Source organism: Silurus meridionalis, chromosome 26 (genome assembly GCF_014805685.1).
Source record: "Silurus meridionalis isolate SWU-2019-XX chromosome 26, ASM1480568v1, whole genome shotgun sequence".
NCBI classification, from domain to species: Eukaryota; Metazoa; Chordata; class Actinopteri; order Siluriformes; family Siluridae; genus Silurus; species Silurus meridionalis.
The window spans coordinates 7,811,355-7,837,587 of NC_060909.1; the positions used below are offsets into that span (position 1 = coordinate 7,811,355).

General features: G+C 39.4%; 1 protein-coding gene across 3 annotated transcripts in view; it reads left to right on the forward strand.

The window, feature by feature from the left end:
- plekhg4 (pleckstrin homology domain containing, family G (with RhoGef domain) member 4) overlaps positions 1-26,233 on the forward strand; it is a 76,508-nt gene that overhangs the window by 26,366 nt on the left and 23,909 nt on the right. For 2 of the 3 annotated variants that reach the window (XM_046840172.1, XM_046840173.1), the window contains exons 2-11: positions 3,530-3,727; positions 6,996-9,186; positions 12,882-13,085; positions 13,590-13,713; positions 13,971-14,064; positions 17,188-17,274; positions 17,822-17,938; positions 18,116-18,214; positions 20,825-20,973; positions 25,527-25,665. In XM_046840172.1, coding sequence (XP_046696128.1) covers positions 3,530-3,727; positions 6,996-9,186; positions 12,882-13,085; positions 13,590-13,713; positions 13,971-14,064; positions 17,188-17,274; positions 17,822-17,938; positions 18,116-18,214; positions 20,825-20,973; positions 25,527-25,665 — 3,402 coding nt within the window. The remainder of the gene's footprint in view (positions 1-3,529; positions 3,728-6,995; positions 9,187-12,881; positions 13,086-13,589; positions 13,714-13,970; positions 14,065-17,187; positions 17,275-17,821; positions 17,939-18,115; positions 18,215-20,824; positions 20,974-25,526; positions 25,666-26,233) is intronic. The other variant, XM_046840174.1, reaches the window with a different exon arrangement.

The window sequence follows — 26,233 nt, forward strand, 5'->3', positions numbered from 1 at the left end:
ATCCAGCCAGAGAAATCCTCTCAAAAATGACCCCACGTTAATGGATGATTGGTTAAGACAGTGTTAAATGAACACATCCTTTTGTCAATGAGTATCTGATGTTTGAGATTAATTTTAGAGTATGACCTAGTGTGGCAGGCTGTATTGGTAGAACTATAAACATTTCCATAGAAAGTGTACTGGTGCAGTGTGTGTTCTCTCCTTGTGTTTGTCAGGGTGTCAGTCTGTACTCTACACACCTGTAGAGGCATGACCACCCCATACTGTGTTTACTTTACTTTAAACGTATTACAGTTTCTACAATACACAGGGGTTTCGTCCTATTTCGTAAGTCACTGCATTGCACTTTTGAAAAATATTCATCTCTGCAACAGATTTTTATCTTGCGACAGCTGAGGAACTACGCTCAGCTCGGGTTCCTCCAGTGGAAACTCATGTATAGTTAATGCGTTCATGGAAATATGCCTGAAAGACAGTGTTCGGCATAATCCGGAAGATCAGAGGTTCTGCTATTACCTTAGCCAACCTCTGAGTTCAACATTGTCTAATCTTCCAGCCTACATGACTAACCACTCAGTCATTTAGGAAGGAAAGTGAGCAAATGCTCTAAGAATAAACAGTCAGGGCTAGTGGGCAGTCAGAACAAAACGGATCATTTGGGGTAATTAGCCTACAGATGCTTGGGCTTTAAGGGGAAGAATGACTAATTTAAAATAGTATTTTGCTATGATCTGTGTGGCGCCTACATATAATTATTAACTTCTGGTGCAGAAAACGTCTCAAAGACGGAGCGATGTGTTCCCCAAGTGCTGAGGCCATTATTGGCCCTTCTAGATAAACCCATGGGAGCCCTTTACTACAAAGAACAATCCTAATCTGCAGTCTCTCTTCTACCTGGCAGATGGCTTGAAATAAAGAGAGAGAATAAAAGAATTGGTCCTGGTTTAAAGTTAGTAAATAAAGATGTCCTGTAGGAAACTCGGTATAGAGTTTGCATTTTACAGCGAATTGTGCACTTATTATCATGATCAGTGCAATTCTGTTGCACGTCTGATAAGTGAATGTCTCATGGATTTTCTGCATAACAATGCTTGTCGTAGGCCATTTAATTATGTGTTTATTTATATCTCTCAAGACACGTCGAGGGCAAGCCCTCATTTCCATTAGTGCTGTCTTTAGATGCAATGATATACAACAAAGCAAGAGGCAACACATTTGTAGTTAAACACAATAGGCTTAAAATTCACACTCATCATTATCACTAAGTGCTTTATCGTGGTCAGGGTCACTGTGGTTTTGCAGCCCAAATTTAAATTTTTTGAAATAAAAATTGCGACGGTTAGTTGTAATTGTCCTTTTTAAAGGTTTCCTGAAGTCAATACAGGTCTGTGGAAAAACTGGCCAAAAATGGAACCTATTTCAGACTTATACTTCTGCTTCAATAAACTATACATATTTTTCACAACAAAAGACTCTGTCGGGACACGTGTAAAGGTGTTTAACAGCTATTTGGCGAAGCGTTATTACTTTTTTACCATTAAGTTTTGTGAAGTCGTTTTTTGTAATTGCAGAAACGAGCCTAATGGCTTAAGTTTGTAATCAGATAGTAGCTGGTAAAATGTCTGTTATATGTGATTATCTCCTTTTTTGTATGTATCTCATACTTTCAAGGTTGCAACTTTGAGATGTATGCAAAATATAAATATATTTTAATTGAGGAACATATGCAGTTCCCCTTACTTTTTATGTAAAAGTTTTTTCTGGCTGCCGCACTAATCTAAGCCACCTTCATAAACATTGAACGGGCAGATTGTTGGCACATACTGTATTTTTCACCACTTATGGTGTCTGTGCTGGTTAGGGGCTCACATTCCCACCTATTTAAGAGCCATGAGGTAATTTTTTTTTTTCTTGGAGGGGGGATTTTCCTGATGCATAGTATTAAAATACTAATAGTGGGGAGTTTTAGATGTTTTATCTCTGGCTTTGAGAACATATTTTATGACTAAAATCAAAGATTACAAAATTACCTTTGTGACAACAGACATGTCTTTTTTTTTCCCACAGACCATTTACTTTTTCTTTTGTAATTAGTGGAAATTACAATAATTGTAACTATTGAAAAAAGCACTTTGAATCTTAATAATCTCCTTGAATATTTTCTTCCTTTTAAATAGATGTCATTAATGTCATGTCTTGATTTCTTTATAGAAGGACATGCCTTCAGAATTTTGATGCAGGAACAAAACTGATGATTTAGATTTATCCAGATCATGCGCCACCAACTTGTGTAAGGAAAGGGGCAGCTGGAGATTTTGCTTTCATTGACGGTTTTGCTTCTAAATGTGCAACCCAAGTTCTGCTTACCACTCCATCTTTCTTCACGCTTCTAAATTATACTAGATCGACGAAAGCATTGGGACACGACATTTTCAGGCATATATGTTTCTTCAATAAACACCACAAAGTTGGAGGCACACAATTGTATAAGGTGTTTTTGATGTGGTAGCATTACATTTTTCTTTTATTTGATTGAGGCATGGATGATTGGTTAGGACAGTGTTAAATGAACACATCCTTTTGTCAATGAGTACCTGATGTTTGAGATTAATTTTAGAGTATGAACTGGTGTGGCAGGCTGTATTGGTAGAACTATAAATATTTCCATAGAAAGTGTACTGGTGCAGTGTGTGTTCTCTCCTTGTGTTTGTCAGGTTGTCTGTCTGTACTATACACACCTGTAGAGGCATGACCACCCCATACTGTGCTTACTTTACTTTAAATGTATTACAGTTTCTAAAATACACAGGGGTTTCATCTTATTTCGTAAGTCACTGCATTGCACTTTTGAAAAATATTCCCCTTCGCAACAGATTTTTCTCTTGCGACAGCTGAATTTTGATGCAGGAACAAAACTGATGCTTTAGATTTATCCAGATCATGCGCCAGCAACTTATGTAGGGAAAGGGGCAGCTGGAGATTTTGCTTTCATTGATGGTTTTGCTTCTAAATGTGCAACCCAAGTTCTGCTTACCACTAAGGTGTTTTTAAGGTGTTTTTGAATGTGGTAGCATTACATTTTTCTTTCACTTGGAACTATGAATCCTGGTGGGACTCAAAGCCGGCACAGTGGTTTACATGGAGTGGAGTGGAAGATCCTAAGCGGCCTTATATCCGATCTCAACCCTACTAAACATCTTTGCGATGAATTGAATTGGTGATTGCACCCCAGGCCTCCTCACCCTACATCAGTGCCTGATTTTACTAACGTCCATGTTGCTGATTGAGCAGAAAAATCTCCACAAGCACACTCTAAGATCTAGTATAACAGCTTCCCAGAAGAGTGGACGTTTTTATAACGGAAAATGGGGACTAAATGTGGAACTGGATGTTCAAAAAGAATGATTGAATCTTTTGTCTGTATAGTGTATGTGTCTGTTCATTGTGTGTGTTCTGCTTATTGATGCACAGAATTACTTGTACATGTCTAGCAGGTGTGGTTATTGTATGTGTGTGTGTCTGTTTTCAGGACTCTAAATCTCTGGACAGCTGTATCCAGAGCACACTCGCGGTGCTTTACCCGCCATTCGAAGCCAGTGGTGGCACTGTGCTGTGCCAGGTGCTGGATGTGGTCGAGTCATCGTACCGTGGAGACGGCCTGCGCTACCTCATTGACTTCCTGGTCCCCGCCAAGCACATTCTTCAGAGCATCCAGCATGACGCATGTGTGAGTGCTGCACTGCCTAGGATTGCTTCATTGTTTCAGGGTCCTGTGAATTCCTTTGTAGTTACTCAGCGTCCTTTCTTTCTTTTGTGTCGTGTTGTTTGTTCTGCTTTCCCAAGTGCACTGCAGTCACCGTCTCTCACACTCTCGCAGGTCGTGTAGCGTCATGCCTGCAATAGCATTGCAGCATGTCATGTTTGGTTAGGTGAGCTGCTTACCCTCAACTCGCAATTAGTCATAATGTGGGCGCAGTCAGAACACACACAATCGCACACCTCAGACAAAAGCCTGGAGAGTCCACCAGGCTCACATTTATTTGGTAGCGGCTTCTTGTTTTGGTAATTGGAAACCCGGCCCATCAACACTGCAGAGATGAGGGGTTTTTCCCCCTAAATGCCTATTCTCACTTTCTCACACATGCACACACAAGCTTCAGGTGTGGTTTCATGTCACTGCACACTATATATACCACACACTTGACCTAGAGGTATCACTTAACACTTGTTTTGAGCACAGGACTGTCCTTGGGAGTGTACTGTGTTTTCTGTAGGGCGTAGCTTCTTGCACATTGATACGGACAAAATCACCCTTTAAAGGAGCACCACACTGCTTTAAGGATAGAGACTTATAGGAGTCACAAGTCTGTAAAACTTTTGTTATGAGAACGCACAAAATAATTTTCCACACAATATCTTCGATGGCTTCTTGTTTTCCCTGCATAGTTTCGTTCTCATCGTACTGAATGGCTTACAGTGATGACAATGAGAGGGCAGGAACACCATTACTATAACTATATCATGGAAGAATGGCTTGGGTTAATGTTCATAGGATTCTGATTTTAGCCGTATTAACTTTAATTACAGACACAAGACCCAGTGATAAAGGATTTTTAAATGTAGTTAATAATAAGATGTTTTTTAATTCAGTAGTCTGACAGAAATAGCACAGTATATACAAAAGTTCTATGTAAGGTTGTCAATAAAAACAGCCATAACTTCAAGCACAAATACAGATTTTCCTAATATCAGAACTTCTTGCATGTTAATTTTTTTGTTTTCTCGTGATCAGGACATACTTTTCTCGCCATGGTTTTTTGTTATCACGACTTAATTACTTAATTACTTATCAGTACTTAATTAGGGGGCAGCATCGCATCAGATGATCGCATTCGTTTTTACTTTGATCCGGGATTCATTAATTACGGCGTGGGTAAAACAGGTTTATGTTGAGATCATGATAACGAGAAAACATCTGTTATGTCAAGATCACGTTATAATTCGTGAAAAAAGGAACAGAAAACTGTAATAATGCATGGCCTCTTAGGACTTCCATATTTCTGAGCTCTGAATACATTATTATTCTTAGCTTTGAAGGTGGTTTTACTTTTCACATGTATATTACAGCACAATAAAATTCTTTCTTTGCATATCCCAGCGATGTTAGGAAGCATGGGTCAGAGCAACGGGTCAGACATGATACCCTGCCCCTGGAATACAAAGGATTAAGGGCCTTGCTCAGGGGCCCAAGAGTGGCAGCTTGGTGATACTGGGGCTTGAACCCCCCGATCTTCTGATTAGCAACAGAGAGGCTGAGCCACTGAGTTACCACTACTGAACAACAAGCTTCTTCACTTTATCACCATTACGTTAAAGTGTATTTGATTAACCAGTCTGAAATATATATAAAAAAAATATTACGTGGGAATGTTTTTGCATGGTCATGGGTAACTGTCCTCTTCACTGATTTAAGAAGCACAACCTGGAGGACACAGTCCATTCCTTCAGGCGAAGACAATAGAGGCATGCAGAAGTGTAGTGTTTTCCTGAGACCTCTTCACCCAGTGTCCTGTTCACAAAGCAGCTCAGTTTAGTGGTACTACTGAAGGATCACCTTTGCTTTCAACCACAAAAAGGTCAATAACTAGAGTAGGAAATCTTTGAAAATAATTTTTTACGCTGTTATTGCTGCACAGTTGGTTTGGCCTGTGAAGCGGAAAAGGAACGACCTTTGACTTCTGTCTGCTTCGGTCATGCACAGACCATGGCAGCAGTTCTTTTATTTGCTCACACACACCTGTGAAGGAAGCTTAGGAACAGACTAGTGGAGTGTCTTTGTGTGTGGCAGGGTGACCTTTAACAGAAATGGCTTGTCACTAGTTTGTTTATACTATGTTTTTAAGTGTGGAATTTTTGTGTGTGTCTGTCTGTCTGTCTGTCTGTCTGTCTGTCTGTCTGTCTAACAATTGTTTGCTACTGCTATGTATCATTTGTTCCCAGGCAAGTGAACTGTTTGAAAGAGATTATTTATTAAGAAAGGGTTTTATTGAGTAACGTCTGTTAAGTTGTATAATTCTGTGTATGTGTTTCGTAAGTGTGTATCCTTCCCCTGGATACTCTGTGGGAAAAGTTAGTTCTTTCTGCACCTGTGGTCAGAGGAATGCCTCTCAGTGTGACCTCCATACCAAGTTACCATTCAGGGGCCCATATGTAGGTGAATAAGGATATCATAATAGAAAATTACAGCCTGAACACAGTGACTGTTTAGCACCTATAGATCTTTCTTCACCCGTATCAATCCACTCCCTGTCATCCAGCCCACTAGACTGTGTCATCTAAAGACTCTTTGACTCTACACTTTGAAAGAAAACCTATGCTAATTTTTGAGAAGCTGCCTAAGAATCATATTCCAGCCGGATATTAGTTTTATATTTATTGCATTGCATTACAGTGACACTGTTGCAGTCTGCTGAGAGGAAAACCTGAGATGTCCGTCAGGTCTCGTATCATTCCGGGACAGTGCAACGCTTATATAAATGGAATGAGAGAAATGATTTCTTAGTCGAAATTTATTATCCAATATACTGTTGTTTGGTCCTTATCAAGATGAAGTCGGGTTACACCTACAGATTTGGATGTATTGAGAATCTTGGGCAGCATTATATCAGGTCAGTTCTTCTGTCTGTGTGTAATTTTATGGGGTTAGGTGTTGTGTAAACACATTAGCCTTGTTAGCAAAGAGGAAATAACATGCTATGCCACTGTAATTAAACAGCAGCACAAGCATTCCTAACATATGTTTCTTTTTTTTTTTTGAGAGGGGGGGTCATACTTTCCCTGTACTTTTTGAAAAGCAAGGTTTACAGGTAAATGCAGTTTTCTGCATGCAGGAAATACCCTGTTGTTTGTAAATACTGATAACAGAAAGACAGAAAGATAATGAACTAGTGTAACAACAGTCCTATTTGACGCACTACATCTGCTTTCCTCTGCAGTTTCCATATTGTGGTTTCCTGTTCCGCCATGAGGGGTGGCCACTGTGCATCCACGAGAAGATCATAGTCCAGTTGACCTCTTTGGACAGGCGTGTCCTTCAGCCCGGTGACTTCTATCTGCAGGTGGCTGCATCACCCAAAAAACCCCCACGCATCACCCTCAAGTGCCTATCAGGAAGTGGGCAGCATGTGGAAGAGCTGGAGATCCCGGAGTTAGCATATAGCACACTTTTCAGCATGGCCTGGCTGGACTCTGTCAATCAGGAGAGAAGCGGAAATGGCAGAGTCACCCTCGAGCACTGCCTTTTGTCTGCTGATAATGACATTTTTAGGGTGCCTTGGGAAGATGTCGTTCATCCCGAGTTCATTAGCAGACCCCCGAAAGCGAGCCAGTTGGTATTGGAGAATAGAACAGTTGAGAAAACTGAGGTAAAAGAAGGGCAGGACGACTGTGCTTCTGAATCTGGCCATGAAGTTTTGATTGACACATCCATGGCAGAGTCAAGGGAGAGACAGGATTCGTGTAAGGTGGTGAAACTTCTCCCTGCTCTAGAGCAGAACAGTAGTGGAAGGAGCAGTGCCGCTGATGATTCAGAAGGTGAATATGTAGAACTTGCAGATATCACTCTGCCACGCTTTTCCCCACAGAAAGGCTCTTTGACTCAGGCTATAAGCATGAACTACAGAAATCTACACAAACCACGGACTACAGAACCTCAACAACCCAGTACTAATGCATTGGAGAGCTCTGTGAAAAGTGACAAGTGTCCCCAGAGCATTTTATGTGCCATGTTGATCGAGGAGAACCTTACTGAGCCATTTCATCATCAGACGCCAGCAGATCTGCACAGCAAGAGGCAGGAGGCGAACACGTGTGAACCAACGTCTTCTAAAGGTACATCCTCCTCTGACTGTATGCTTGAGCATGAGCCTGTGCCAGTGTGTGTGCCTGAAGCCTTGGACTGCATCAGTACAGCACTTTGTGACTTGAAAACGAACAATGAGATGAATATAGACTGTGACTCTTCAAATCTTGTGCCAGAACCAGATTCTAACCAGCCTACACTTAATAGCTATACTGCTAATGTAGATGATGCAAATGCCATGGATAAGCAAAGAATTGTAAGTAGGGATGAAACTGACAGTAACCCGAGTGACTACCCTGCTCAACAGGACACAAGCAAAACAAACACAGAGCTTGTGGCGGCTTCCACTTCTGTTGAGACTCAAAAAGAGGCACAGCTAGAGGTAGAGGCTAGTCAGAAAGTACAGACTGAGTGTAAACAGGAAGATCCTACAGACCAGCCAGCCAGCCAGCCTGCAGAATCTGAGAGTAGGACTTGTAGTAGTGACACTGAGGAGGTCAGTCCAGGGTCAGCAAGCCCCCAGGGGCAGCAGGTAGACTGGGCTATTGTCTCCACACAGCCTGGGGAGGGTTACGTTACAGCCATTCTTTCAGGTCATAAGAGGACAGAGGCATGTGAGAGGAAAGAAAGTGAGAACAGGAACAAGGGATATGTAGATACAGAAATGGGCCAACCAAGGGATGAGACTGAGGGTGAACAATTAACTGAGATGCAACATGTGGATGAGAGTGAAGCAGGTACAGAAGGGAAGGAAACTGAGAATGAATCGAACCCAGAGGATATGACAGTTAATACGGTAGAAGAAGCAGTGACTCCACAAACAGGTTTGATTAATTCCATACCTGAATCTTGCACAAAAGTAAACACACCTCCGGGTCAACAGACAGGCAGGTCTTTAGATACAGAGGAAAGACAAGAAACTCTAGAGAGACAAAAGAAAGAGTTCAAGTTGGTAGAGGAATGCAAAAGTATGCAGATTGAGCCCAAGGAGGCTGAGGATGTTGGAATTATGGGATGTCCTGTGATTGAGAATGAGGTAACCATAGAGAATAAGACAGAGTCTGCAGTCTTTCAGAATCATAGCGTTATATCAGATGTGCCCACAGCAGATGTCTATGCACCTGCAGAGCAAATGAATACAGACACTATGGATGCACTGGTGGAGGGAGTGAATACCTCTCCTGTTGTCCAAGTGGAGGAGGAGATGAACAGCCGACAGGAAGAAAGGATAGAGATGCAGAGGGCAGAGGATGAGCCCGTAACTTCTGTTAATAATACTCAACTGGAAGCAGGCAAGGAGTTTCATCAGCAGCAGCAGGAGAAAGGTAGATTCCATTTTCTCATCTCAGACTTTACTTGTTGCTCTTTATTTTGTTAAATTGCTATTTTATTTTTTTAAATAGTTTCAACCTCCATCTCTATTTTGTCGGCATCTCCTCCATAATTTTTCAGGTCAACAATCATTTTCTGTTTCTTCCATCTGATCATGTTTACCCCAAACTCAATCTTCTGCTGTCTGTTTATGTTTCTTTATCTTGTGACATGATTTAATAACTTTTTAATTGCCATTCTGTGACCGACGTTAAGTACCTTTCTGCTCTACTATGTTGGGTGTAACATTTTCGCTCTGTTTACTTTACAAACACAAGCATACAGTGACGGCTCCTCTGCAACGACCCTGTCCCTGTGGGGTAACCTCGGGCAGCAGCCTTCTGACAGCCGACTAATGGCTCGTGCTGAAGCCTTCAATTCTTTCTTCTTTACTCTCTATTAGTTAAAGAATCTGAATGAAAGTAAGAGACAAAGAAAGTAGACAAAAGCTGTTTCTGTTTATGCTGGGAAGTTTATGAGGACAGTCTCCTTTTGCAGGTCATATTCTGGTCTCTAGATAGTTTTGCCATGTGGTGATTCTTTTGAGCATTAGCCAAGGCTTTAGAGTTCTGATGGAAAACAAGAGTGCTGGAGGAGAGACAGGGTCATGAGCAGCACTCACACTGCCTATTCTGTGTGGTTTCTGTAATTTAATAGCGTTTCTTTCTGACCGAATTGTACTCGAGGACAGTTATTGCTGTAGGCTGATGTTGAAGGTAGATTTAGTGACTGTGCTTTGACTGGATGGTGGACTGGAGTGGTTGTTGACAGTGTTTCTGCAGACTGCAAATAATTGTCAGGGCTTAGTAGAACTAAAAACAGACTTGAAAAACATCTGTAAATAATGTAGCAATAGCCTGCATTTCATATCCGTAGTTAATGTAAAAATTCTTTGCCACTTTAAACAGTGTGCAGTATATTAGTTAAATATAAATACAGTATCACTTGTGTATGGCACATGGTGAGCTTTGTCTATTGCTCCTATTATTGTTCAGGTGTGAACAGTAATGTGCAGGTGGGTGGGCTGCAGGGTGGGAGGGTGTGTGTGTGTGTGTGTGTGTGTGTGTGTGTGTGTGTGTGTGTGTGTGTGTGTGTGTGTGTGTGTGTGTGTGGTGGTGGTGGTGGTGGTGGGTTGCACTGTTTTGAGAGCCAAAGTGACAGTGTCTTTGTTTGTTGTGAGTTGGGTAACTATGATGGATGTCACTCCAGGTGGGTGGTTTGCACATTTGCACAAGGTGTTTGGGTTACTTTAAGTAGGTTCATTGCTGTAATTACATCCATGCTCGCACAAATAACTCTATTTTTGATCACATTTTACTCATCCAACACATTGGTTGCCTTGTCAGATTATTTACACGGCTCTGTACTGCACATGATTTTTTCCAAATGGATAGATATGTTTAGGGTATTCCACTGACATATTTAAGGTATTATACAAGAGTGTTGTGTTAAAGTCTCAGCATGACTGCTGTTATTGAGCTCTGGTGCCATGTTTGATGGTTGAAGCTCGGTAATGGCCACATCATTTTAAATGACAAAAAAGTCACAGTTGTCATTGTTCTTTCTTTTATTTTAACCAACAGTTAGTTATCTGTAATGCATATGTGTATATTTACCTCCTCATACCAGTGAAGAGTATAGTGAAATTTCTTGATTTACCAAATCTATTATGCTTATATGCTGATTGAATTAAAACAAATACTAGTAATTTGTCTCAACTGATTCATAAAAAGTGCTCCTTTGCTTTGAGCAACCATGTTGATTTGATGTCACTTGCTGAACTCAGAAGTTCTTCAGTAGGATTTTCCGATAAGTGTTGTCTAAATGCCAGTATTGAATGGCATTGAATTACTAAAGTCTAAATTTTAGAGCAGGGGTGCCCAATACGTTGATCATGATTGACCGGTAGATTCCAAAGGTATTATGGGTAAATCGCATGCCATTCAAAAAATTATGCAAGCTATTAAAGTATATATTTACTATACTTTAAATAAATATATATTTAGCATTTTTAATGTAGTTAGATCATTTTGACATTTAAAACAAAGTGTGAGCAGCCCTGTTTTAAAGGGTCTTCATTGCATTATCTGACTTGCAGGACACACATTGTCACATAAACATTGACCACGATTTTATTGGGATTATCTTGTACAAAATGAGAAGTAATAATCTGAAAAGACTACTAAAATAACATAAACACTGGCTAAATGCTGAAAGGAAGTCTATGCTTACACCAGCTAGGGAATTTCTTGGTAAAATGTGTTTCTTATTATATTTAATACAGTCTTGGGGCATTTCTGTTCAAGCACAAGCATGGGAAAGGTGAAATCTCAGACCCAGGGCTTTGAATTAGCGTTTTACCTCTGGAAAGTAGTTTAAAGGTCTAAATTATCCTTCTGTCTCTGTTAAGAAACCAAGATGACTATACAGCCTGTAAAGCAAAGCTGATGAGCTTAGCAGATGGGATTGTGAGTACAGGGTTAAACACACATGCACATGGATGGGTAGGCATGAACAGTGGGAAATATATGATCAATCTGTCTATGTGAGTTTCATAACAGACATAAACAAACACGTGCACACTTCTCAAACCTGTAAACGAATTCATCCGGCAGCTGTGTAAATACAGAACCCATAGACCTAAAGTCCATTCAGTAGCTATGTCTGAGTATAAAAGAAAGCAAGAAAGAAAAAAAATAAGAGATTGAGCATGAGGGAAAAAGTGGATTGGGGCAATGGCTCATGGGCTTTGCCAGATTTGCCCTCCAGACGGAGGGGGCAGAAATGTGAAACTCCATCCTGTTCCACTCTGCAGCACTTAACTTGTCTGTGGTCCCAGCCAGACCTGGAATCTGTTGGTTTGAATTATTTCAACAGTGAAAAGAATGAGTAAGAAAAAAGAAGGGAACGGGTGAAAGATGTGTTAAATTCTCTGCTGTGTTATCTTTAACGTTCCATTACGTTGTGGAATCCGTTCCTCAAACCTTCACCTTTGCCGTCTTACTTCTAATCCGACTTGACATACAGCAATCCCTGCAAGATTGCGTCTCAAACCGATTTATGCTTGTTTTCCCTGTCCTTGTGGTTTATGAGCTTGAGGCTGCGTCTGGTCCTGACCGTAGCTCATGTTTTTTGTTCTGGCGGTGCGTTGGTTTGTTTTACAGTTCTCAGAAACGCAGATCTTTGTGATACTGTTAAAGATCTTGGATTCAATAAGTAAACACAAAGACGGTGCATGTAAAGGTGCATGTTGTTGGTTAGTAATTTGACCACACAATGTGGCCAATTTCTAGCTGTTTGCTCAGAAGGTTAGTGTTTCAGTAGCTTTGCATGTCTCAAATCCAGGATTTAGGTGTTCATTTAAATTTTAAGATTTGATTGTATTTGAGCTAAAACACATGTTGTCAAGGTTCTCAACCATTAGTGTACAGAAACATGGTTAGACTTTTTTTTTTTTTCTCTACTTAATGTTTTGTGTGGTGATGCTGGAATGCATGTTTATTAGTCGTGCCCGTAAAGCATATAGTAGTTATGCATTTTTAGGTGTGTTTATGCATGTGAGAGTATGTTTGCTGTATGCTGTTTATCTGACTTCATATATAAAACAATTTATGTAGTTTACACTATTGACCCAGATTCAATTTTGCAGACTTGATGCATACAGCGGACCCGTTGCTGTGTCCAGCTTCAGTGACTCCTCCTCTGGGTGAAATTCACAGCGAGGACTGTACAGTGACACCACAGGGTTCTCTTCCTGCATCTCCCAGTCAGGCTGTGAGGAATCTGCCTCTTCTTACTGAAACTCACAATATCAACTCTGACATCCTGCGCTCTGGAGTGCTCTGCCTGCCTGGTACTGTGTAGATATGTGAAATAAACACGTGTCTCACGTAACTCAGTAGTAAATTCGTATACTAATAGGATATTCACATATTGTTATTAATAAACTTCTTCACATCAATATGAAGAGATTATAAGCAACAGTCTTCTTATGTTTTGTATCTATGTCAATATAAAGTCATCTTTGGCCTTCCCAGAATGCACATTTTGTTCCTTTTCAGCAAAGCTAATGAATCGAATGTTATTGAAAATGTGATATTTTACTCATATTGGTACCATTTTATTACTTTCTACCTGTTCTGATTAGCTTAACTATTTGAATGATTAGGTTCTCACCCATGAACTTTGTGCTCTGTATGCTACTATCTCTGTTTCTGGAAATCTCCAAAAAGTAAAATTCACCTTGGCAGTATTTTGTATCACAATATTGGAAACACAATATATTCTTAGTATTAATATCTGGTGATGCGAGATCTCTATAGTGTTAGTGAATAATTTGCTGCTGTTTTGCCTTCAGGGACACGAGACAAATCAGGACATGCACTCGTAACAGTGACAACAAGAAACACCGCTTGGCTGAACCCAAACTGCAACAGTAGTGAGCTTGTGCGCATAATGGTCTACTTCTATGCCATTCTCAGGTATTACCTTACCTACTACCATACTAGGTTTTAAAGAGCTGTGCATTCCATGTACATACACTGCACCGCATCAAGCAGAGTTGTATTGTATTGCTAATATCGATACAGTATGTGTACCGATATAATACGTAGCAATCTTTTTATTGCTTTAGCAGCACTACTTCATTCCTGAACATATTTACCACATATGTGGAACAATGAATGCATTCTTCAAATGTTATTGAACTCTCTGTTCCATGTATGTGTTTGTGTTATAGAAAGGAAGTGCAGGCGTTGGGTTTGACTGTTCTAGTGGACGCCCGCAGGTGCTCACCTGTCCCTGCTCTCTTCAAAGCCTTCACTTTCCTGCAGGTACGAATGCACCACTGTAACTGTTCTCTGGGAGGAAATGTCTTGTGCAATCCTTGTGATTTCACCAAACACTCCCACCTCTTCCGCCTTCAAGCACCACTAAAAGTATGAGGTCTGAATGGGCTTGATTTATATATTTTTGCCGAATACTTTTTACATGGGCATCTCACATAAAGCACTAAAATATCAAAGTAATGAAACAAACACCAGCATTTATTCTATTTAAATGCCTTGCTCAGTAATAGACGAATACAGATAAACGAAATAAACGAAGGCAGATTTGGTGCTAGTCATGTAGATAAAAGTCATAAATATTCATTTATCTGCTATGAGTTAAAATCCCATGACCATGTGTTCAGAGCACCAATTATGTATTTACAGACTTTGCTAAATTATTAGCCTTGACATAAAACTCAGATTGAACAGCACACAGAAGCAACTAATATAAACCGAGCTAAATGAAATAAAATTGTGCCCTTAATTGCGTAATTGCACAAAGTACTTTCATTATCAAATGATATGCAGTACTCAGTCTGCACAAAAATTGTATCAGAGGCAGCGTGTGCATCTCATTCTCATTAAATGCTGGAGCAGCAAACCACTGGCTTGCACAGTGAGGGAAACCCCAAGGCTTCATCCTTGCATCAAGGTATCAGCATTATACACCATCATCTTTTAAAGTCACTTTGAGCTGACCATGCCAGTGTCTGGTTCTACTGAGACTCATTGTCCTGTTTGTACAGGGCCATGCTCTTGCAACCATCATGTTCGATAAGGTGACTTGCATCAGTGAAGGGTATTTGGGAATAAGTATATATAGACTTTAGATTGTAGTACTGTGTTGCCAGATAAATGAGATCATGACTCTCACTAGAGGATTATATCTCAATGCTGTTTTAATTGCTTGCACAATGTGTTATTTCAATCTATAAAGCCTGGGATGTACACAAGTGTAAAACTGAGATATTAATAGAATCTATCGGTCACGTATGATTCAGACTTAGTTAATTCTGCTGTATGTTTATTTTTGGAGCTTGTGCAGCTTATTGAAAGGGTTTAGTGGATCAGATTTACAAGTGTGCTCAAGAATGGTTGAGCAAACAGCAGCTGTGGATTGTTTAGGAATTAGTAATGCATATTATTTATAATTAGTTTCCTGATGACTTGACCAGATCTGACAAGTCTAGGCTGGAAAAGTCAGGTGCACCTCTGTTGCCTTACAGTTGTGTGATTTGGCTGTAAGAGTCAGTGTGCTTCTGTGTGCGTGTGATTCTGTGTATGCTTGTTTTGAATATTGAGTCAGTTGTTAATTGTTTCAGTAGAAGTGTGATGTGTGTGATCTGGCATTTGAAGGTATCTTCAAAGTGATGATCAGCATCAGCCCAAATATTAAGCAATATCTTTAGATTTACTCCTAAATTCCCAAATATGTATCTTAAGTTTCTGAAATGAACAAAGATTTTTAGATTGTTAATAAGGATGAACTGGATTTGTACCCAAAGTTATCTTTTGTTTTGATGTGAATTTTGGCCCTGGTTGTAGGACATGTCTTGTTTTATTGGTTAGATCCAAGCTCGACAGGAGGGAACAAGAACCCAAATGAACAGTTGCTGAATCTGTTCCTGAACCATTGGATATGAACCAGGAACTTGTTTTATCAAATTCAGCCAAAAAGGGTTTAATATATCACTACTTTAAGCCAGAACTAACTGAATGCTTAGACAGGTTCTTGTTTGCATAGGTGTTTTACCTGGATCCTAACATTCTCCATACACTTTGTTTGACCAGGCCCAACATTAGATTAATCGTTTTGTTTGTTAGTCAGAAAGCTCACGTCTCTGCATGGCAGGAAGCAAAGGCTCAGTGATAGAAAAACAGGATATCTGACCCACGATGAGAAATATTTAGTTTTTTTTTTAATGAATAGCACACAGTAAATAGATACTGTAGGTGGCCATATTTATAGGAGCAAATCAAGAGCACCTCCAGGAGCATACCAGACTTTTTTTATGAGACATATGGTTGTATACAGTTACAGTAAATTGCCAGTTTACTTTATAGCCCTATGATCAGTGGTATAGTTTGTGCCGAGAGGCATTTCTGCTTAAAACAACACAAGTAAACTTTTATGAAATGTGCTCCAGGTGGAACATAGCTGGACTATGAAATCTTAATTCAAAGCTTGGATCACTGCAAAAAAATTGTCAGCTCCTCATGCAATCCATACTTTTCGAATGTCACAAGGAGGAAATGAGGAGGGCACTGGCTCGTTTCAGGGACAAGTGGCGTGTGTTCCAATATTGTGAAACACTATGGGGTAAGAACACCACTGTGTCTTAATGGCAGGAATGAAGATCTAAGCTCTTGAGTTGCCTTTAACCCTATGGAGCATCTCAAATATGCTGAAATGACACAACAAGATCCAACAAGACAAGAAGTTTATTAGTTTTGTCTGGGGAATGTCTCATATGTGCACACGTGGAGGCTTGTTGTCTGCATATGACATTTACATTTTGAATTAAAAGGTGTTATTGATTTCCTGATCAAGTGTGATTTAAGTGTGTTAGTCTTTCATAGAGGAAGGAGGAATATATTTTTTTTCTCTTAAATGTACAGTTTCTTTTTCAATCAGTATATATTTGTACTTTTACTGTATTTGTATTTTCTTGAATGGGCTGGTCTTAATTTCTTTAGCCTGTCTGTGTTTATTGTTCTTGTAATTTCTTGGAAAGTTACACACACACACACACACACCTGTGTGTTTGCCTTACACAGCGTGGAACAGGAGATAAAAAAGAGTGCTTAACTGCATATAAACCATTCAGCACTTGATTTTATGAAGTGTGGGTTTATTTTTTCTGCAGTGTGTGACCTTTTCTAGACAATAAATTCTGACATTTGTTTATTTTTATTATTATTTTCTCCTCCTGGAGAATTATATGACATTTTTGTGCTTTGCTGATATGCTATCTTTATGTAAATCTTAGCAGGACGTAAAAGTCTTTTTAGTGAAATATTAGTTATTATAAAACCGGCTTTATTTTCAACCTGATTTAAAAAGAGCTAAGCTTTAGTTTATGATGTGTATATCTATGCAATAGCATGGTTTTATTGTGTACTCAGGAGGCCATGCCTGGATGCATCCACAGTGTCCTAGTGTTGGCTGACAGAGATCTGGCTTTACGCATGGAGAAGCCTACTGCAGTTCAGGTAGGACATTTAAGATGTGTCTAATTCAATCGATTGATTAAAAATTGGAATAATTTTGAATTGTATGCATAAATCAATGGTTTACTATGAATCAGAATTAAATTTGGTAGGTAAAATTATTATTATTATTTTTTTTTAGTTTTAGTTTTTCTAGTGTTGTTTTTTGTGTTTCTGGCCAATGGTGTAAATGCATTCTAAGACCGGTGACCATTTCCCTCTGCATGTATTAAAAGTATCACATTGAAAATAAAAGTAATAATCTGTCCTGATTACCTAAAACTATTCTGGAGCTTTGGCCTTGGCTCTCCTGTACTTTGACCTTGTTCTAAGAGTTTTGTGGACTCTTGAAAACACAAGTGTGCCTGCTGTTGAACAGAAAGTGGAGTGCCAGCTGACACACTCACAAATACATACAATATCACTACTATGAGACAACCTTAAAGCTCTTATATAAGATTGGTGTTAATGTATTCAAAATAAAAAGTGATGAGATTCAGCTTTTAGTTTTTTTTTTTCACTGGTTCGTGCAAATTGTTGTGTTCTACAGGTGGAGTTGCTGACCTCTCTGAAGTCTCTCTATAAGCATATTAAGGTTTCTCAGCTCCCCTCTGAGTTTGATGGCACTTTTCCTTTCTCCCATAACAGCTGGATCTGTTTCAGGATTGTAAGTTTACATTGTTTCTGTTTTATTTTAAATTTTTTCAAAGTCATTGATGTTACTGTGTGTATTGTGTACAGTTTTGCTAAGACATTAAAAAATTGTAAAATAATGAAGCAGCATCACTCATTTGTTTTGATCAGTCACTCAGTAATTGCTGTGGTCCCTCTTTTTTTCTTTCAGAGGGTTGAACAGTTGACCAGTAATTGCGAGAACGCCATAAATCTTCTGCAACGCACAATCAACAGGATGGAGTCTACAGTTCTCCCTCCTACTGCTGAGGTACTGTACTCACTGCACTTTATGCTAGGCTTGTTTGCGTTAAATAACTCCTTTCTAGTGGTGCAGTTTAACCCCCCCTTTTAGTACACATTTGATCAGCTCTATACAGTGTTTCCTCTACTATTAAATATGCTAGGCAGCTAGACTGACCAAGCTTAGAAACCTTCTAGGCTGGAGGAGGGAGAGATATATCATCCAGGCTTTTTGCTTTTACAAGTGTTAAGATGACCATTCAATTACCCACTTGAAAAATGCTTTTTGGGCTAAAGAAGTCCTCGACAGATAATGTAATAATATACATATTAAGTCAAGGGTTAGATAGGAAGTGGTAGCGCAGTGATAAGATGTTGGATTTCTGATTGGAAGGTCATGATTGCTTATCCCATCATTTCTAAGCTGCTAATGCTGGGCTCTTAAGTGAGTAAAGACCTTTACCCTCAACTGTTCAGTTGTATAAATGAGATAATTGTAAGTCACAATGGAAATGGGCATTTGCCAAATGCTCTAAATGTGAATGTAATGTAAATGTAATGGTTGGTTTCTCAGTGAGCGAGTATACATAAGAAACAAATCATTGAGACTTGCTGTTACAGGACTATAAATATTGTCACGGTGGTGTCATGAAGTAAACCGGATTATTTATTTCCCTAAAATATCCTTTTTAAAGTATTTTTTAAACAATAAATGACGTGCATATTAACAATTTAGTTAGATTTATTGTTGCAGAATTTCTCTAGACAAGTTTCTTTATCTTTAGTACTCTTATTAAAAAATAAATAAATAAACTTGTTTTTAGCATCAAGCATTTATTCCGTAAGTGTTAAATTAATATCCACTTCATCACATGAAAAATTGGGTGTTTTTCTTTGTCAAAACTTGTTTTTGTAATCCACATATTTTATAATCCAAATAATTAATAATTATGTAGAGCATCCATCATACAAGTCCCTTATGAATGTATTATTGCTTTAGAAACATTCTAGCTGGCACATCTGTCAGAGCTGCTGTTAATCCACAACTTTTAACCAATCACATTAAAGAATATAGTAGCACTGTGATTGTCTGCATTATTAAAGTATTAAAGCATGCAGCTTTTCCTGATCAGAGTTCAATGCTGTATAGGAAATGCGGAATTTGCTGTCTTTTGTTATTGAATCCAAAGCATACTTGATTGTTCACCTGTTTTGGTTACAGTATAAACAAAATGAGCTGTTTTTTGTATTTATATCATCAAAAAGGCCATGAACAACAACTACTGCTGACAAGTAATAATAATGTTTCTAGGGTAAACACTGCTATATTCTGCCATGGTACTGATGATGCACTTCTTCTCCACACCGCACACTTAACGGATTCTGTAGCTGCTAATGTTATGTGTGTGTGCAGTTTAGAAGAGCAGGGTTAATGTGCCAGGCCTTTAACACAGTTGACCCCTGGTTGTCAGGTTAGGTCACTGAAGGACGCTCCTTGTCCATTGGGAGATGGAAATGAGGAGAGGCACAAACCCCCTTGGAGAGTTGTGTATCATAGGTCATCTTTGAAGTCACTAAAACAGGTTCTATTCGGTTGGGTATATAGGTTGAAAGTGCCTGGATGATGAGGGTATGGATTCATTAAAAAAAAAAGAAATAAAAAAAAAAGGCCCCTTGTGACTAAATTTTTCCAGATAATGGTATTTAGGCAGGACTGAGTCTCAGTCTTCTCTCTCTTGATCTTTTTGCACCCATAATTCATAGATTTTTTTCTTTGTCTCCCCCATTCTTTATTATCTGTTCAAGCTTTCTATGAATTTATGTATTTACTTACTTATTTGCTTAGTCTCTTTGTCTTTTCTTTTTTCTTTTCTTTTTTCGTTGCACACCTCTATCCAGATTGCTGAATCAGTAAACATGGGTCTGATGAAGCAATTAAAGCAAGCCTGAAACACTGTATGTTTACTGCTCATCTTTAGCATTCCATTCCTGCACATGTACATGTATAGGAACAATGACAGGCAGCACAAACGTGGCTCTAGTAGGTGTGCAATTCTGTTTATTATTGTGAGCCATTTTAAGACAGTGATCACCCAGAACCTTCAGATCAATAGAGGGTCTCATATGAAAACGTGTTCTTATTGCATATGCATGTAAATATGTCAAGGAGTTTGAAAGTGTGGGACAGCCTAATTACAGTGCTGATTAGAGAAATCATTCTCTTATCATACAAACAAAACAATGCCACACCTTTGTGGAAGAACATTACATGCATATCTCAATCCAGTGGCCATTGAATTGTGCAGTATTATACGCTTTCCTCCACAAAGCCTAGATACAGTACCGATATCTGTTCTTAGATACTGTAGATCATCTTCTCTAGCTTAGTGAGGCAAAATTCAGGAAAGTGTATTTTAGAAATCTAATTCTTCCAGTGTGTCACCTACAGGACAGACAGAACAGACAGAGTCATGTCGAGGTCCTTCGCTTATCTTTCTTCTAGATAAGGACTCTTATTGTGATCTGTTTGCTGCCTGTTTAGAAGTTGAGGCATTGCACAGAGAGTGTAATGTGTGTGTGTGTGTGTGTGTGTGTGTGTGTGTGTGTGTGTGTGTATGTATACCTGTTTGTGTTTCAGGAGGCACAAGTGCTTCTGTACGAGTATAAAGAGCTCATGAGGAGCGTGTTGGAGGACAGTCAGCTGGTGCGCCTGCAGCTGGAGGGAGGAGCCGCTCTGTCCCGCCTCCGCAAAGAGGAAACCAGCGTCAGCCTCACTGAGGACTACAGGTATGGCATGTTGCCTGTTCATACACTTCTGTTCACACACAGAGCTCTTTCTAAATTTGCATTTTAGATGCTTCACTAAGAGCTTAATGATTAGTTTAATTGCCTCAGAAACATGACTTTATAAATTGGACTTTGAACGCCACGTCACAGCTACGCTGCTAAAATGCTTCTGCTCATTCAGGCCATTCTACAAGGTGTGTGGAAAAGACAACACATTAGCAATCTGCATCGTGTGTACTAAGAAAATTCCGTAAAAGCAATATTAGCAGTTTTCAAAGTTGGCTGGCGCTAAGAGAGTGGAACAGTTTAGCAAATCAAGCGCCACTCAGTCAGCTGTCGGGAACAGAGATGTTTCAAAGACAGCAACCCTACTGCAAGGACGGTAAGAAGCGTAAAGAAAAATCTGACAAAATAATGCAAGTCGTATTGCATGCCTTGATCTTTAGCCGCTGTCTATAGTTGAAGACAAAGGCTTCCGGCGACTCATGTCCTACTTGGATTCACGTCACATTATGCCAGGACGTAACCAAGCACAGGTTGCCATATTTTTCTTTAAGTGAAAACATTGCACATGTTGCTTGCCCATAAATACGGATTTGTCAGAACATGCTATTTTCTCTTCTCTTAATTTTAATACTTAATTAACATTGTTGTTAAATATAGTTTAATAAATAATGCTAAGTAATAAATAGAAGACTTGATCAGTATCGGACAAAACAGCTTTCAGTGATTGGGGATCGGCTCCATAAATCCTGATCGGAGTACCGTTTAAAGGGTTATTTCCGTCTTGCAAATTACATAGTTGCACTAAATGCCAATGGATGGACAAGTGAGGTGACCAATCCTAAGGTGGAGTCTTCTCCTCACCCTCACCTGAAAAATGTTAGAATTCTGTGCAGACCCTGGAGAGTAAGAGGAAATTAGCTATGTATGTCTCAGTGCTTACCCAGCAGATTCTCTATGCAGAGATCAGTGCATTTTAAATGACCGTATTCCCTTCATCATGGCTAATTTATTGCATGAGTTTTTTCAGAGAGCAGAGTATTCCCTGATGCTAGTAAATACATTATACATACAAAATAATTGTTGTGCTTGTTTTATGAATAGCGATGTGCTTCTTATGCTTTGTAGTCTTCTTCCATTATTGCGCTGTCTCTTTGAGATTGGTTGGTTTGTTTGTTTTAAATGGTTTATCAAAGTTATCAAAATGCAGAAATGTCACAAATTCTGACTGTTATGGTGGGCAGCAGAGCTCCAGAGAGAGACAATGCAATGTTTGTTATAGAGAGAGGGCTCATGTCCACTCCTGATGTTCAGCTGGATGGTGAATGAGATTTTTTTTTCCCGAGACTCAAGCCAAGAACATTTTCTTATCTCTGTAGGGTTTCTACGTGCGACCTGACAGACACTAGAAATACTGCATCATATCACACACTCGCACCCAATCTCTCTCGCTGTCATTCTCAGGAATAGACGTGACTGTACACACACACACACACACACACACACACACACACAGACAGACACACCCTGAACAACTCTGTAATGTTGGCATTAAAGTTGTGGTGTTCTTGGCTGATTTACTTTGTTACACAGGTTTTACTTGGTTGCCCAGGAAACTGAACAGACTCAAACATTAGTTGCCAAATGCAGTGTAATTGCATATGGTTAGCTGGTTGGCTAGACACTCATTAATACAGATATGAATGCCTAGAAATAGATGTAGTACATCAGATTTGCACTTGGGGAATGTCCACACTAATATGTTTTCATTTGAAAATGCATATTTTTCCTCGCCCTCGTAGCCTTTCAAAGTGGCGGAAAATAAATAAATGGCAGGCGGAAACGATGTAGGACGAAGGATCTTATGTTTTGTTCATGCTCAGTTCAGGGACGTAAGCATTTACAGACATTTCATTGTGGATGAGCAACTTTAGGAAAACGATTAAAAACAAAAGTGTTTTAGAAGTCAAGGCCGTTTTCAAATGTACCTGGATTAATGTGCAGGTAGCCGTGATTAAAAAGCAACATGTTGAAAAATGATATGGCTATGAGCAGCAAGGTATTCTTTTACCTGTCACATATTACTTGTTAAGAAGCTGTGGTCAGAGCGCAGGGTCAGCCATAATACAGCACCCCTGGAGCACAGAGGGTTAAGGGCCTTGCTCAAGGGCCCAAAAAGTAGGGACTTAAACACCTGACCTTCTGATTAGCAAAAGCGTTAACTCGAAGACTTAACCAATGAGCTACCTCTTTCCACCTGCTTGCTACTGAGCACCTATGAATAGAAAAATGAATATTCCAGAGATAAATTCTGCTTGATCCTGACTCCCAAGCTTGTGAGTTGGCAATGACAGTGAGCCTGATTTGGTGCTTATTAAAGGCTTTTGGGCATCATTGAAGAATTTCTGTAGTGACTGGCTATTAGCAAGCGATTTATTTTTGAGGTGATCTCGGGGGTCTGTGTGTGTGTGTGTGTGTGCGTGTGTGTGTGTGTGGTTTCGGTCAAAGGTCACGTGTGAGAATTGGAGGATTTTAGGGTCATTGCATTGGAGATGTGTCAGGAGCTATAACTCTTGTCATTTTACGGACTTTGTTTTGTTTCCTTTTGTCTCTTTTGCCTTTGCTGTTCGTTTCTATTGTGCCTTCCAGGCTCATGGTCAAACTGTTTTCTGTGCTAGTGAAAAGAAGGCTGAGAAGAGAGAGAGAGAGAGTGTGTGTGTGTGTGGTTGTGTGTGTGTGTGTGTGGTTGTGTGTTGCAGCCTTTAGAACTGATGTGGTATTGAAGTCAACACTTCATCATGGATCCTGGATGTGAACTTTGACTGTGTTGAAGGAAATGTTTGAACAGGGTTTGTAAGAACTGTGGAGTCGAGGTCCAGGTATAAATAACACCCTGTTTTGGAGAAAGAACTTTTTTTCACCCTCTCATTCTCGTTTTCTTTTTAGAATTCTTGATTGGGTTTTTCCACTTCTTTTCTGCAATATTATTTAGTCCTGTTTTTGGAAAGAAGCTGAATAGGTTTAAATTGTGTGTGTGTGTGTGTGTGTGTGTGTGTGTGTGTGTGTGTGTGTGTGTGTGTGTGTGTGTGTGTGTGTGCGTGCGTGTGTGCATTATTTCTTTATCAGTCTAATCAGGCAACCATGAAGATCCTCTCTTTCATTTCTGGGTTTTTTTTTCCTCTGGAATGTCTTTGATACCTAATGCCTGTTTAGAAAATAATTGCATGTTGCTCGGTGTGTGAGATGTGGGAGTTTTTATGCGCACTGCAAATAGTTGATCAGTAACATGATGATTGAAACGGAATAAAAGATTCACAACATCTAAAACAAGCACTAATCAGGATCAGAGAAATTAGATCATTTAATCTCAAACACCAGCACAGTGGCATAGTCTTATGTTCAGGAGAGTTGGGACATAAACAGGTTCTGACTAAATGTTTACGAGGGACTTCAGGAGAGTCTGGTACATATTTTGTGGATGATTCAGAATTAAAATGTAGCATTTATTCATTTCACCCCGTCATAATAAGTGAGGCGAAACAAGTCAGTGATTTGTTCATCGCTGCACTCGTTTGGTCTTTTTTGTCTCAGAGTGTGTGCATGCCTATTTACTGTCAAATAAAGAAAATACTGAGATGTGAGTATATTCAGAGGATATATTTTTTATTTAAATACAGTTGATCAATTATCAATTATGCTTCCTGAGAAGCAATACAACCAACACACAGATTTTAATCAGTTTATTTGTGGATATTATCTGTGACACTTGTGTACTTGAACAAAATCAGTCTGAATTGTGCCTGTATAAACCAACACCAGAGTCTGAAAGAGAGCTCTTCACCTTCAGTACATATGAGCCTTGGGTGCCTCTCTAACATTTCCCATTGAATGACCGGGTGTGTCACAGGGTTTGTGTTTTAGTTGTGGCTTTGATGATTGACTGTAGATCGAATAGATATGACACTGTTGAACTGTTTGTGTATATAACTCAATTTCAGAAAAATGGAAAAGAAAGATTCGGAAAACATTGTGAGGATGTTGATTTAGAACACAATCCGCCATTGTGTGGCTGTAGCACATATGAAATCATCCATTAGTCATCAACTGTGCCATAACAATGTGCTCAGTCACTGCGTTACAGCTCTGGACGAAGGCTTCTATGTTCAGAGAAGCCAAGGAGACACACACACACACACACACACATGCACACAGTGGGCATTCTGACGTTTACCCTGGCTGATGAATTTGGCACCGCTGGCTCTTAGATGGTCTTATCAGAGGCTCTGGACAATGATTGTGTGAGCTCCTTGTCAGTCAGAAAACATTGTCCAATCCGTAGCATGTCCTCAAACCTACAACCAATAAGCAACTTAGCCAGAACAAACTTAGAAAACCAAGTCATGCGCTCCAGACTTGATTCATGGCACTTCCTGCTGGATACCATGGCAAATTTCAACAGTAAGGCTTTATAGGATAAAAATGAACAAACATCATGGTTCTTTCTAACATATGCCATACTGTGTTTGTGTGTGTGTTTTGCTACAAAACAGAGATGCCATTGAGAATGTGGGAAGTCTGTACAATCAGGTGGACGAGCTGGTCCATAAGCTCGTAATGCTCTCCAACAAGTGCACTCAGGAGCTGGAGTTTATTATGGAGTTCAAGAGCCTGGAGGAGGGATTCAGGGAGGTGAGAGCCCATCTTTATGCCTCAGAATCATTATCATCTTCAAACCTTCCTGAAGCTTTCTGAATAAACTGATGAATAATTAATTTTCCTAATGACCAGTAAACTACTGAAATGGCTGATTTCTACATCTTCAACCTAAATAAAAGTCAGAATTTTTAAATATACACAAATTAACAATCATCATGAATAGTAAGATCTTTAGTATGGTACTAGTAAACTAGATTGCTTTAGTCACAAGTGCTATTTTAATATTCGAGTCACAATTTGCATTGATTATTTTAACAATACCAAAACTCCATCAGCGATGTTCATTATTAGTGTTAGCAGTTTTAAACTATCTAGAAGCCTTAACATAAATGTTCTGTGGCTAAAAGGATAGGTTCCCCCTTTTAAGTCTGGTTGCTTTTAAGGTTTCTTCCTCATAACATCTAAGGGAGTTTTTCCTTGCCACAGTGACCATGGCTGCTCATCAGGGTTAAATACACATCGTTCACCTTAACTGTTAATTTCTGTAAAGCTGCTTTGAGACAATGTCTGTTGTGAAAAGCGCTTTAGAAATAAACTTGAC